Source organism: Argopecten irradians, chromosome 2 (genome assembly GCF_041381155.1).
Source record: "Argopecten irradians isolate NY chromosome 2, Ai_NY, whole genome shotgun sequence".
In the NCBI taxonomy this organism is placed as follows: Eukaryota; Metazoa; Mollusca; class Bivalvia; order Pectinida; family Pectinidae; genus Argopecten; species Argopecten irradians.
This window is the reverse complement of record NC_091135.1, coordinates 28,739,403-28,753,918: the sequence shown is the minus strand read 5'-3', so window position 1 is coordinate 28,753,918 and position 14,516 is coordinate 28,739,403. Positions and strand designations below refer to the sequence as shown.

The window sequence follows — 14,516 nt, the reverse complement described above, 5'->3', positions numbered from 1 at the left end:
CTTACCATTTGCTGAATGAGCCAAAATTCAAAGTCTCTGACATTCTCTAACCCGCAATTAAATGCCAATATATCAGGGAGATTCTGTATAACTTTCAGTCTAGTCTGGAATTAGATGGGAAAATTTACTTATATTCTGGAACATCAAATACTTACAGGATGGCAAGACCTCCCTATATGTCATATTTGTATGCGATCTAATTTCCAGCTGTCATTTACATTTAAAGGTCACGTTAACATGAATGTTTATGCTTTTAGTGATTTAATTATGAAATTGACAATTATTGTTTCATAAATTCTTTTAAGACTTTAAGTTAGTATCAACTATCGATATTTTCATATTCACAAGGTTGGTTTTGAATGTTGTACGTACGTGGGGTTGGTACCGACTACACTCATTGCACCAAGCCTGTGTTGTCTGTTCCATCATCATGCTGTGTTTCAACACCTGGGCAAAGCTGAACATCACTGGCGGCTTATTAGGACCTACCGAGAAAATTATGTACACCATAGGTTTGATTTCGTATGTACACAAAGTTCACAATTACACTGATCATCAGTGGTATACTGCACTTACCAAATTTTACCACACCTAAGATTATTGGGCCTTAAATCTCCTTCAGAATCATTTGGACTACATCAACTTACATCACTTTGTATAAAGATTGGAAAAGTATCCAGGTTCAACATGGTGATATTTATATGGAATTAACCTAAAGGAGATTCCGGAGGGATTTGTAAAATCTATACAACAGACTGGCATTTGGAAAGTTTAATATGATTGTGAGATAATTACCTGGTAAGGAACAGTCGGGGTAAGAGAGATTGATCAGAGCGTTGTGTGTCACAATTACCTGGTGGGGAACAGTTGGGGTAATAGAGGTTGATCAGGGTGTTGTGTGTCATAATTACCTGGTGGGGAACAGTCAGGGTAAGAGAGGTTGATCAGGGCGTTGTCTGATGTCTTCTGGGTCTCAAGGCCACACCGGCATTTCAACGTTGTTATCATCTTCAGGTGCATTAAATTGGACAGAACAGAAGTCTCCTCATACCTGTAGATATATACATTAAACTTCAGAACAAGTCAGTTACAAAGCTTGATTACCCTTGATATATTTTCTATTCTAATTTTCAATCACCTATCTATCAATAAATTTAGCAAATGATGAAAACAATAAACATTTTTTATCATATTGTAACTGTAACCATATAATAATGTTGTAATTAAACTTAGAATTATTTTTAAAAGCTTTAAAACTAAAGTCCTTCTGCTGTAAAGTAGACTGTAGTAATAACACACTTTACTGTTATGTAATTATAATCTGAAATTAGAGAAAATAGTCCGCAGTGTCAATCAACTCTTTTTGTACTCATTCAAATTTTCGCGCTTGCTACCGAAGTAAATACACTGTATGGGGCTTTTCCTTTGCATATTGAACAAATGCATGTTGCTGGAAAGATCAATGAAACAATACTTATAACATCTGTATTATATCCTTTACTATGTTTAATTTACATGTATCAACTTGATTGCCAATTATTTCATTAAATTACAAGAAATACACAATATAACTGACATATGTGTCACATTTGTGCAAGTAAGCAATTTTCAAAACATTGTTTTTTCACTGCCTGCGGACATTCTTTGCACGCCCAAAATTAAATAACTTATGTATTGATATTTTATCATTTTTAATGGTTTTATTTTTTTTCTCTTCAATAGTTCTGCAGAAAATCAAAACCAAATTGAGTCCGTCTTCTTGTTGTCAGTGTAAACAACCAAGCTTCAGTTGGATGGTTTTCCGTGAATTAAAACATTTGCTAAACTGGTGAGCAAAACTTATGATTTTCAAATGACTCTGAATCATGGTGTTATAATGCATCTCAAAAGGAGAAAGACATGCTTACTGCGCCTGATTACTGCATCATGAAGGATACAAGAACATTTTACTGTGGTGGTGTAATGTGTCATGGGTATAGAAACTGGAGTTTCCTGTTAATACATTATCTATGAATAAATACATTATCAACCTACACTTTCTCCAGTGGAGTTTCCTGTTTATACATTATCTATGAATAAATACATTATCAACCTACACTTTCTCCAGTGGAGTTTCCTGTTTATACATTATCTATAAATAAACACATTATCAACCTACACTTTCTCCAGTGGAGTTTCCCGTTTATACATTATCTATAAATAAACACATTATCAACCTACACTTTCTCCAGTGGAGTTTCCCGTTTATACATTATCTATAAATAAACACATTATCAACCTACACTTTCTCCACTGGAGTTTCCTGTTTATACATTATCTATAAATAAATACACTATCAACCTACACTTTCTCCAGTGGAGTTTCCTGTTTATACATTATCTATAAATAAACACATTATCAACCTACACTTTCTCCACTGGAGTTTCCTGTTTATACATTATCTATAAATAAATACACTATCAACCTACACTTTCTCCACTGGAGTTTCCTGTTTATACATTATCTATAAATAAATACACTATCAACCTACACTTCCTCCACTGGAGTTTCCTGAACTTCCTTTTCATCCCCCTGAGAGCCTCCCTTGTCTTTCTCCTCTTCTTCAGTCGGTTCTTTTCCTTTCTTCTTTCCTTTCTTTTTTTTCTTTTTCCTCGACTTTGGTGGCGTAGTTTCTGTTGGTTTATCAGGTGATTTTTCATCCTCTGTTTTATTCGCTGCCTCTGCTGCTTCGTCTTTTGTATCCTCAATCAACACCCTTTGTAGAATTTCCTGAAAAGGTGAAAGCAAAGTTGTCAAATCTCAATTACTCAGCATATTTAGAATATGTTGTATAGCATTATTTTATTCTATATCACGCCAATCAATTAAAATGAGAGGATAAATATCAATCATATTTATTACATCATTATGTGGCACCTATATCTACCATTGTATGGTTTAGGTATTTATATTATCAATAATTACATTCATTCTATCTGACCATGATAAAAAGGAAATGAAAATTGACACAAGAATGTTTTTCTATCTGTTAGAGTTGTAGACTTGAGGAGTACTTACAGAGTGAATCTGTGGGAACATGAGGAGTACTTACAGAGTGAATCTGTGGGAACATGAGGAGTACTTACAGAGTGAATCTGTGGGAACATGAGGAGTACTTACAGAGTGAATCTGTGGGAACATGAGGAGTACTTACAGAGTGAATCTGTGGGAACATGAGGAGTATTTACAGAGTGAATCTGTGGGAACATGAGGAGTACTTACAGAGTGAATCTGTGGGAACATGAGGAGTACTTACAGAGTGAATCTGTGGGAACATGAGGAGTACTTACAGAGTGAATCTGTGGGAACATGAGGAGTACTTACAGAGTGAATCTGTGGGAACATGAGGAGTACTTACAGAGTGAATCTGTGGGAACATGAGGAGTACTTACAGAGTGAATCTGTGGGAACATGAGGAGTACTTACAGAGTGAATCTGTGGGAACATGAGGAGTACTTACAGAGTGAATCTGTGGGAACATGAGGAGTACTTACAGAGTGAATCTGTGGGAACATGAGGAGTACTTACAGAGTGAATCTGTGGGAACATGAGGAGTACTTACAGAGTGAATCTGTGGGAACATGAGGAGTACTTACAGAGTGAATCTGTGGGAACATGAGGAGTACTTACAGAGTGAATCTGTGGGAACATGAAGCGTTGCCAGCTCTGTACCAGACGAGACAGATTGATGTGACCTTCATTTTCCTCGTTCTCAGCTAAGACAAGTCCGAGAGCTGCTGCCTCAGGGACAGTTCGAAATGCTCGTAGGAAGTTACTAGCCTGCAATAAATGATAGGATAATTTAAATAACAACTGAATATCAATACTGACTTATTGTCATAATACCAACAATTGTATGTTAAGTACATTTTACATTAAACACTGTAGTAGGAACTGCACAATAACACCTGTTCTATCTATAAGACTTTTCAGTGATGTTACAGGCAAAAAGTATCGTTAATCTGAGATGGCATAATTTGTATCTTGATTAAACAGATCACAGATTGATCATGAGTATGTATTGAGTTGCATAGCTAATGAATGAAAGGTACACAATTTGATGAATTTTCAATAATGATATTTCACAGAACATGTATTATATAACTTGTGGATATTTAGGTTGCTGATTGTAAGATCAAAAGCTTGACAAGAAGGTCACAGATAAAACACTGCTATTTGACGGTGATGTATACTTAGACACTGGTATGGCTAGTTACCTGTGATGCCTGCCCTTTCTGTTTATCCAGCATGTGGAACAGGAAGCCGAGCTCACAGGAGAGACAGAACTCTTTATCACACAGATGACTTAGGAGTGTACATCGCAGGGGCTCTATAAAGTACAGCACCTAGTAACGATAAAACTTGACAGTATACATCTCAGGGGCTCTATAAAGTACAGCACCTAGGAACGATAAAACATGTCAGTATATACTCAGGGGCTCTATAAAGTACAGCACCTAGTAACGATAAAACATGTCAATGTACATCTCAGGGGCTCTATAAAGTACAGCACCTAGTAACGATAAAACATGTCAGTGTACATCTCAGGGGCTCTATAAAGTACAGCACCTAGGAACGATAAAACATGTCAGTATACATCTCAGGGGCTCTATAAAGTACAGCACCTAGGGACGATAAAACATGTCAGTGTACATCTCAGGGGCTCTATAAAGTACAGCACCTAGGAACGATAAAACATGTCAGTGTACATCTCAGGGCCTCTATAAAGTACAGCACCTAGTTACGATAAAACATGTCAGTATACATCTCAGGGGCTCTATAAAGTACAGCACCTAGGGACGATAAAACATGTCAGTGTACATCTCAGGGCCTCTTTAAAGTACAGCACCTAGGGACGATAAAACATGTCAGTGTACATCTCAGGGGCTCTATAAAGTACAGCACCTAGGGACGATAAAACATGTCGGTGTACATCTCAGGGGCTCTATAAAGTACAGCACCTAGGAACGATAAAACATGTCAGTGTACATCTCAGGGGCTCTATAAAGTACAGCACCTAGTTACGATAAAACATGTCAGTATACATCTCAGGGGCTCTATAAAGTACAGCACCTAGGGACGATAAAACATGTCAGTATACATCTCAGGGGTTCTATAAAGTACAGCACCTAGGGACGATAAAACATGTCAATGTACATCTCAGGGGCTCTATAAAGTACAGCACCTAGTAACGATAAAACATGTCAATGTACATCTCAGGGGCTCTATAACGTACAGCACCTAGGAACGATAAAACATGTCATGTACATCTCAGGGCCTCTATAAAGTACAGCACCTAGGAACGATATAACATGTCAATGTACATCTCAGGGGCTCTATAAAGTACAGCACCTAGTAACGATAAAACATGTCAGTGTACACCTCAGGAGCTCTATAAAGTACAGCACCTAGTAACGATAAAAAATGTCAATGTCAGTCACGCAAAATGGGGAATAAAAGCAGAAAATACCATCAACTCGTGTAGCTTATTACAATCATGACTTTATAAAAACAACAGTTTAAGGTATGTCAATATAATAAAGATGTTATCAATTTTGTCTTTTTTATTACTCTGATCAAATCATCCACCTCATTTGCTAATTTCTTTACAAAATATTTTTGTTGTACTGATCTTTGCAGCAATAAAAATGATCCAACAAGTATAGTCTATCAAAGCCTTCTCAATAAATCACATGTCCTTACACTTAATAACTTTATAGATTTACATTACTTTTACCTCATTCAGAAAATGACCCGATGGCAGCTGTAGCAATTGAATATCAGTATGAACTTAGGAAAAACAAATAAAATTTCAGTCTGTAGCAAGTCAGTGTTTATCTAATAAAACATTATGAGTGGTAAGAATAAGTACTGATTTACCGACCTGGAGCATACAGTTACAGTAGGCATTAGGGATGTGTGTTTCCAAGCCTGCGAAATGCGTCTTGTTGTACAGTCTGAAGTCAAAGTCCTCCAGGCCAAGTTTAGAATACTTCAGGTCAACTTTTCTGAAGCGTTTGGGCACCACAAAGAATGGATCTTCACCTGTCAAACACAGACAACTATTGTTACACATCTACTGTAATACTTTTATCAAAATGACTGTAAGACTTAGTTACTTAGATTTCATGATATCTTCTATATGACTTCACAAAACACCTTTAACACTCAAAGCTAGCCATGTTATATAGTGTAGCAAAAATCATTTGAATAAAAGTAAATCTATACCACATCTGAAATTAAAATACATCTTGATATTTTGGGATAACATTTTTATCAATTTATCAAATCATCTCACCTCAAAGTGCTTGAACGAGTGATAAATCCAGTAATTTCTCTAAAACTCTTATCACAATTTAGTAAATTGTCACATGCTTTACCTCGACCTAGTGGCGACTCAGGGACACCAGACTTTCCTTTCTTCTTTTCTGTCTTCATATGATATGGAGTTTGATTGCGACATTCTTTCCCCAGATTTTTAGCATATCCAACATTATGTTGAATTTTCATGGTCCGCAGAATTTCCGGGTCAATTTTCTTTGGCTTCCTGTTTCAAAAGTATCAATCAATTCTTTCTATTTCTAAATTTGATACAATAACAGATTTTTTCCTGAAAAAGTCGGTTGGTATCTTCATACACACATCAGGTACAGAGACAGACTAGATCTGCATGGTCAAAGTTATATGGCCATAAAGTTTGAAAGAACCCTTAATTATACTTAATGGAAAACACAATAGTATACAATAAGCTTTGAACAACAGATAAGAAGGAACAGATGATGAGGTATAACAGCTATGGTAATACTTCATTGAGTAGTGTCAATAAAATCACAAGTTTCCTTCCAAAACTGGTTCCACTAAGTTTTCCTGTATCAGATATATTTATCTTTGGATACATACAAGTTCAAATCACTTACTATTAATCAACCACCTGTACATGCTATCAATATTTTATATTACTAACGGTATGAGAAACACCTGTAAAATGCTCGCCTACCTGTATGTCCTCTCACAGAAGTGATCAGGCCAATCAGATAGCAGTGTGCCATTAGTAGGGTAGACCATAGGTATGATGGACAAGGGAGTTAACTCGTCTGTGATTGAGATATGTTGTAGAGGCTCCAGCTGACAGGGAAAACAAGTATTTATTTAAAAGTCAGACAGTTTTAATTTGTCAGGATTTATAAGAAATTAGGGCAAAAAACTCCTGTAGTAAATCATGCAGAAATAACACTAAGTTGGAATCAAGATGGATAGTTACAATTTAGAAACTTCTGATAAAAAACTAAATTAAATTAAAAATAGCTTAAGTGGGTTCTACATTTGAAACTGATGCTAGCCAATATTCTGACAATATTGCTAAGAACACTATTTGACTAATCTAGTCCTACTAAATTCTCATATAAACATCCATCATGCAGTGTCAACAAAACTTTCTGCAGCTAGTTATGTATATTGGGATGTAACAGAGTCCACAAGTCTCACATGGTCAGCAAACTCTGGGGCGTGGTGGTATGTGTTGAAAGTCGCTTGCTCTCCAGTCGCGAACAGGTGTAGATAACCTAAAGACAAAGACACTTTTTCTTTTGACTAAATCTTATTTAAAGGACCATTACCTTATAGGGATAACTCATACTTTTTTTTTTTTTTTTTTTTTACTTTTCATTGTTTTAAAAAAAATTGCTTACCGGTAATTTGTTGATATTCCCTGTTTTTGATTAAACTTATATAATTCATAGCTTATAACATCTGGAGTCATTCTGGAATTTTTTACATATTTACAAATTACAGAAATATACTTTTCATTTCTAAATTGAATACAGTTTAAACTCTAATATGTACCCACTTGCTGTATCCCTAAAGGCTAATAACCCATGACGTACCCACCTCCTGAATCCCCGAGGCTAATACAGTAACCCTTTGTACCCACCTCCTGTATCCCAGAGGCTAATACAGTAACCCTTTGTACCCACTTCCTGTATCCTAAAAGACTAATAACCCATGTACCCAACTCCTGTATCCCCAAGGCTAATACAGTAACCCTTCGTACCCACTTCCTGTATCCTCAAAGGCTAATAACCCATGTACCCACCTCCTGTATCCCAAAGGCTAATACAGTAACCATTTGTACCCACTTCCTGTATCCTCAAAGGCTAATAACCCATGTACCCACCTCTTCTATCCCTAAGGCTAATCCAGTAACCCTTTGTACCCACTTCCTGTATCCTCAAAGGCTAATAACCCATGTACCCACCTCTTCTATCCCCAAGGCTAATAACAGTAACCCTTTGTACTCACCTCCTGTATCATCAAAGGCTAATAACCCATGTACCCACCTCTTCTATCCCCAAGGCTAATAACAGTAACCCTTTGTACCCACCTCCTGTATCCCAAAGGCTAATACAGTAACCATTTGTACCCACTTCCTGTATCCTCAAAGGCTAATAACCCATGTACCCACCTCTTCTATCCCTAAGGCTAATCTAGTAACCCTTTGTACCCACTTCCTGTATCCTCAAAGGCTAATAACCCATGTACCCACCTCTTCTATCCCCAAGGCTAATAACAGTAACCCTTTGTACTCACCTCCTGTATCCTCAAAGGCTAATAACCCATGTACCCACCTCTTCTATCCCCCAAGGCTAATAACAGTAACCCTTTGTACCCACTTCCTGTATCCTCAAAGGCTAATAACCCATGTACCCACCTCTTCTATCCCCAAGGCTAATAACAGTAACCCTTTGTACTCACCTCCTGTATCCTCAAAGGCTAATAACCCATGTACCCACCTCTTCTATCCCCAAGGCTAATAACAGTAACCCTTTGTACTCACCTCCTGTATCCTCAAAGGCTAATAACCCATGTACCCACCTCTTCTATCCCCAAGGCTAATAACAGTAACCCTTTGTACTCACCTCCTGTATCCCAAAGGCTAATACAGTAACCATTTGTACCCACTTCCTGTATCCTCAAAGGCTAATAACCCATGTACCCACCTCTTCTATCCCTAAGGCTAATCCAGTAACCCTTTGTACCCACTTCCTGTATCCTCAAAGGCTAATAACCCATGTACCCACCTCTTCTATCCCCAAGGCTAATAACAGTAACCCTTTGTACTCACCTCCTGTATCCTCAAAGGCTAATAACCCATGTACCCACCTCTTCTATCCCCAAGGCTAATAACAGTAACCCTTTGTACCCACTTCCTGTATCCTCAAAGGCTAATAACCCATGTACCCACCTCTTCTATCCCCAAGGCTAATAACAGTAACCCTTTGTACTCACCTCCTGTATCCTCAAAGGCTAATAACCCATATACCCACCTCTTCTATCCCCAAGGCTAATAACAGTAACCCTTTGTACTCACTTCCTGTATCCTCAAAGGCTAATAACCCATGTACCCACCTCTTCTATCCCCAAGGCTAATAACAGTAACCCTTTGTACTCACCTCCTGTATCCTCAAAGGCTAATAACCCATGTACCCACCTCTTCTATCCCCAAGGCTAATAACAGTAACCCTTTGTACTCACCTCCTGTATCCCAAAGGCTAATACAGTAACCATTTGTACCCACTTCCTGTATCCTCAAAGACTAATAACTCATGTACCCACCTCTTCTATCCCCAAGGCTAATAACAGTAACCCTTTGTACTCACCTCCTGTATCCTCAAAGGCTAATAACCCATGTACCCACCTCTTCTATCCCCAAGGCTAATAACAGTAACCCTTTGTACTCACCTCCTGTATCCCAAAGGCTAATACAGTAACCCTTTGTACCCACTTCCTGTATCCTCAAAGGCTAATAACCCATGTACCCACCTCTTCTATCCCCAAGGCTAATAACAGTAACCCTTTGTACTCACCTCCTGTATCCTCAAAGGCTAATAACCCATATACCCACCTCTTCTATCCCCAAGGCTAATAACAGTAACCCTTTGTACCCACTTCCTGTATCCTCAAAGGCTAATAACCCATGTACCCACCTCTTCTATCCCCAAGGCTAATAACAGTAACCCTTTGTACTCACCTCCTGTATCCTCAAAGGCTAATAACCCATGTACCCACCTCTTCTATCCCCAAGGCTAATAACAGTAACCCTTTGTACTCACCTCCTGTATCCCAAAGGCTAATACAGTAACCATTTGTACCCACTTCCTGTATCCTCAAAGACTAATAACCCATGTACCCACCTCTTCTATCCCCAAGGCTAATAACAGTAACCCTTTGTACTCACCTCCTGTATCCTCAAAGGCTAATAACCCATGTACCCACCTCTTCTATCCCCAAGGCTAATAACAGTAACCCTTTGTACTCACCTCCTGTATCCCAAAGGCTAATACAGTAACCCTTTGTACCCACTTCCTGTATCCTCAAAGGCTAATAACCCATGTACCCACCTCTTCTATCCCAAAGGCTAATCCAGTAACCCTTTGTACTCACCTCCTGTATCCCCGAAGGCTAATGCCTGACAAGATGATGAGATGTCGAAGCTCGTGACAAAGCCTCCTTGAGTGTTGATGGGATACATCATCATGGACGACGGTGTCATAGCAGTGGTCTCTATAACTTGGAATTGTCCGGCCTACAATGATAATGCAATGACAGGATAATTGAATCAGGCAAATGGTCAAGTCTATGAATATATTCATTTTTCAATGCCATGATGTATATCGGAACAAATCGAGCCAGAATAAATTTTATTTTACTAAACTTACAAAACTCACTTTATCACTACTTACCTGGGACACAAGGGCTATTCGATTACTAAATGAAGGAATAAACTTGAGAAACATGGGATCTATGACGACTTGTATGGGAGACATTGCCCTCATCACACGCATGTCATACACCATCAGAAATCGATCCACAGTCATACTGTTTAGGCTGGAAAATAGAGTTTAAACAATGTCATCATCAGGAAACGATCTACAGTCATACTGTATAGGCTGTAAATACAGATTAACAATGTCATCATCAGGAAACGATCCACAGTCATACTGTTTTGGCTGTAAATACAGATTAACAATGTCATCATCAGGAAACGATCCACAGTCATACTGTATAGGCTGGAAATATAGATTAACAATGTCATCATCAGGAAACGATCTACAGTCATACTGTTTAGGCTGTAAATACAGATTAACAATGTCATCATCAGGAAACGATCCACAGTCATACTGTATAGGCTGGAAATATAGATTAACAATGTCATCATCAGGAAACGATCTACAGTCAAACTGTTTAGGCTGTAAATACAGATTAACAATGTCATCATCAGAAAACGATTCACAGTCAAACTGTTTAGGCTGTAAATACAGATTAACAATGTCATCATCAGGAAACAATCTACAGTCAAACTGTTTAGGCTGTAAATACAGATTAACAATGTCATCATCAGGAAACGATCTACAGTCATACTGTTTAGGCTGTAAATACAGATTAACAATGTCATCATCAGGAAACAATCTACAGTCATACTGTTTAGGCTGTAAATACAGATTAACAATGTCATCATCAGGAAACGATCTACAGTCATACTGTATAGGCTGTAAATACAGATTAACAATGTCATCATCAGGAAACGATCTACAGTCATACTGTTTAGGCTGTAAATACAGATTAACAATGTCATCATCAGGAAACAATCTACAGTCATACTGTTTAGGCTGTAAATACAGATTAACAATGTCATCATCAGGAAACGATCTACAGTCATACTGTTTAGGCTGTAAATACAGATTAACAATGTCATCATCAGGAAACGATCTACAGTCATACTGTTTAGGCTGTAAATACAGATTAACAATGTCATCATCAGGAAACGATCTACAGTCATACTGTTTAGGCTGTAAATACAGATTAACAATGTCATCATCAGGAAACTATCTACAGTCATACTGTTTAGGCTGTAAATACAGATTAACAATGTCATCATCAGGAAACGATCCACAGTCATACTGTTTAGGCTGTAAATACAGATTAACAATGTCATCATCAGGAAACGATCTACAGTCATACTGTTTAGGTTGTAAATATAGATTAACAATGTCATCATCAGGAAACGATCTGCAGTCATACTGTTTAGGCTGTAAATACAGATTAACAATGTCATCATCAGGAAACGATCTACAGTCATACTGTTTAGGTTGTAAATATAGATTAACAATGTCATCATCAGGAAACGATCTGCAGTCATACTGTTTAGGCTGTAAATACAGATTAACAATGTCATCATCAGGAAACAATCTACAGTCATATTGTTTAGGCTGAAAATTTAGATTAACATTGTCATCATCAGGAAATAATTCACTGTAATACTATTTAGGCTGAAAATCCAGTCATACTCATAAGGCTAGAAAAAACAGATTAACAAGAATACTGAATACTTACCGATTAGAAAAGCCACATGTAACAAGCAGATTCCCCTGAACATCAAAATCAGACAGTGTACCACTATGTGCATCAAGGACATGCTCTGGGTTCATAGTGTTAGGGTCATACAATGTCACCTGGAAAACCAAAAGGACTCAAGGTCAAATCAAATCTATATAATAATAAGAGATATATTGTAGTCAAACAGCGAAAATTATGTCAATTATTCATTTATCAAATTACAGAAGTCTTTGAATTAATTTCAAGTAAGTTTTAAAGGATTTATATTATCACATGGAATCTTATATAGGTCTGTCAAATGGACAGGGATATCTCAACCTGAGAGGAATTTTTTGGCTGGCCAACATAAGGCTTAACAAGTGTTGACTAGCAAATATCTTTCACAAGGGTCCACTTAACAGACTTGTGTTTGGTCATTACTCTATATGAATGACTTTTCTTTTCTACAGTCCTAAAACCAAATCTTCAAAATACCAAACAATGTCACTCATACAGAGAGATATTTATGATTTATTCAGCTTCAACCCTGGATAAAGCCCCACTTGATTGACCTACCTTGCCTCCAGTATCACCAGCACAAATAAACTTATTAGAACTCCTTAATATAGCACATCCTGGCTCCGGTATGTCAATCTGTAACATAGACCAATTCCTCTATATACAGTAAGTGATAAAAATTATATACAATAAGTAACAGTGATTCTAAAAACAGGACTCAGCTATACTTCTCTTGCTGCCTTCAATATAACTATTGTTTATATCCATTTCATTAGCATATTTGATGTATCTGCATTTTGCCCATGATATATCTATCTGTGTATGATTTTTTTATATTTGTTTTTCACTATTTTTGGCATAACAATAGGTTCATACATATTTTCATTTACCAGCTACTGACAATTTACTTGATACAACTGTTTTTAAATATTTGATTAGTTAACTACCGTTCTGATTTCCTTGAGCATCTCAAGATCTAGTTGGAGAGCTTTGGTCTGGTGTCCACCGATCAACACAGAATGACCACTGGTCATTAACATACACTGCATGTTGTGCATATTGGCACCACTGAAAATAAATTATAACAGGCATATCTAACTCTGTTTCAACAAAGGTTTTACGTGACTTTTCAATCTGAAACTTTAAAGCTTATCACAAAAAGTCATTAACCAGCTGCAAAATTACAAAAGGTGACATTATGAACCAATCTGATTGGTGTATATAACCCATAAAAGCGCTTCATACTATCAACAAATTTTGCCTCGTCATCTTTTGTGATAATTTGGTGATTTTGGTGGTCTTTATAGACAGATTTGACTGTATATGTCTGGTGAAATAATACACAAACTTACGTATACGTGAATACAGACAGTCCTCGTCTGAGAGAACAACGTAGACTGCCCTGTGTAAGTGACAGGATGCCACGTTCAAGGGGAACAATTTGGCGAATATCTTCTGTATTGTGGACTTGAAAGGAGGTGTATTTCTGTAGCTCTGTACCATAGTAGGACGTTACATGGCCCTACAAAAATAGAAATAGAATGTTCTAAACTTGAAATAGAATGCTCTAAACTTGTAATAGAATGTTCTAAACTTGTAATAGAATTTCTAAACTTGTAATAGATTTGAAACAAGTTCTAAACTTGTAACATTACAAAGCTGTTCTATCTACATAAAGAAAACAACTTCAGTTAATGTTGAGAGAACAATATTCATTGAAATCTCTTTTTTTCATTGTTGAAAGCAAAGAATAATAGAGCTATTATAAGGTGAGAATCATATATATACTTATTATAAGGTGAGAATTATATATATACTTATTATCAGGTGAGAATTATATATATACTTATTATAAAGTGAGAATTATATATATACTTATTATAAGGTGAGAATTATATATATACTTATTATAAGGTGAGAATTATATATATACTTATTATAAGGTGAGAATTATATATATACTTATTATAAGGTGAGAATTATATATATACTTATTATATGGTGAGAATTATATATATACTTATTATCAGGTGAGAATTATATATATACTTATTATAAAGTGAGAATTATATATATACTTATTATCA

General features: G+C 36.7%; 1 protein-coding gene across 1 annotated transcript in view; it reads right to left on the bottom strand.

Moving 5' to 3' along the window:
• Positions 1-14,516, bottom strand: part of LOC138315050 (PAN2-PAN3 deadenylation complex catalytic subunit PAN2-like) — a 33,627-nt gene that overhangs the window by 11,521 nt on the left and 7,590 nt on the right. Inside the window, exons 4-19 of the mRNA XM_069255778.1 lie at positions 13,782-13,951; positions 13,377-13,497; positions 12,988-13,065; positions 12,430-12,548; positions 10,779-10,923; positions 10,480-10,621; positions 7,525-7,601; positions 7,037-7,164; positions 6,420-6,586; positions 5,924-6,084; positions 4,257-4,385; positions 3,670-3,819; positions 2,531-2,769; positions 912-1,051; positions 373-485; positions 6-104 (exon numbers count right to left, since the gene is read on the bottom strand). Coding sequence (XP_069111879.1) covers positions 6-104; positions 373-485; positions 912-1,051; positions 2,531-2,769; positions 3,670-3,819; positions 4,257-4,385; positions 5,924-6,084; positions 6,420-6,586; positions 7,037-7,164; positions 7,525-7,601; positions 10,480-10,621; positions 10,779-10,923; positions 12,430-12,548; positions 12,988-13,065; positions 13,377-13,497; positions 13,782-13,951 — 2,178 coding nt within the window. The remainder of the gene's footprint in view (positions 1-5; positions 105-372; positions 486-911; positions 1,052-2,530; positions 2,770-3,669; positions 3,820-4,256; positions 4,386-5,923; positions 6,085-6,419; positions 6,587-7,036; positions 7,165-7,524; positions 7,602-10,479; positions 10,622-10,778; positions 10,924-12,429; positions 12,549-12,987; positions 13,066-13,376; positions 13,498-13,781; positions 13,952-14,516) is intronic.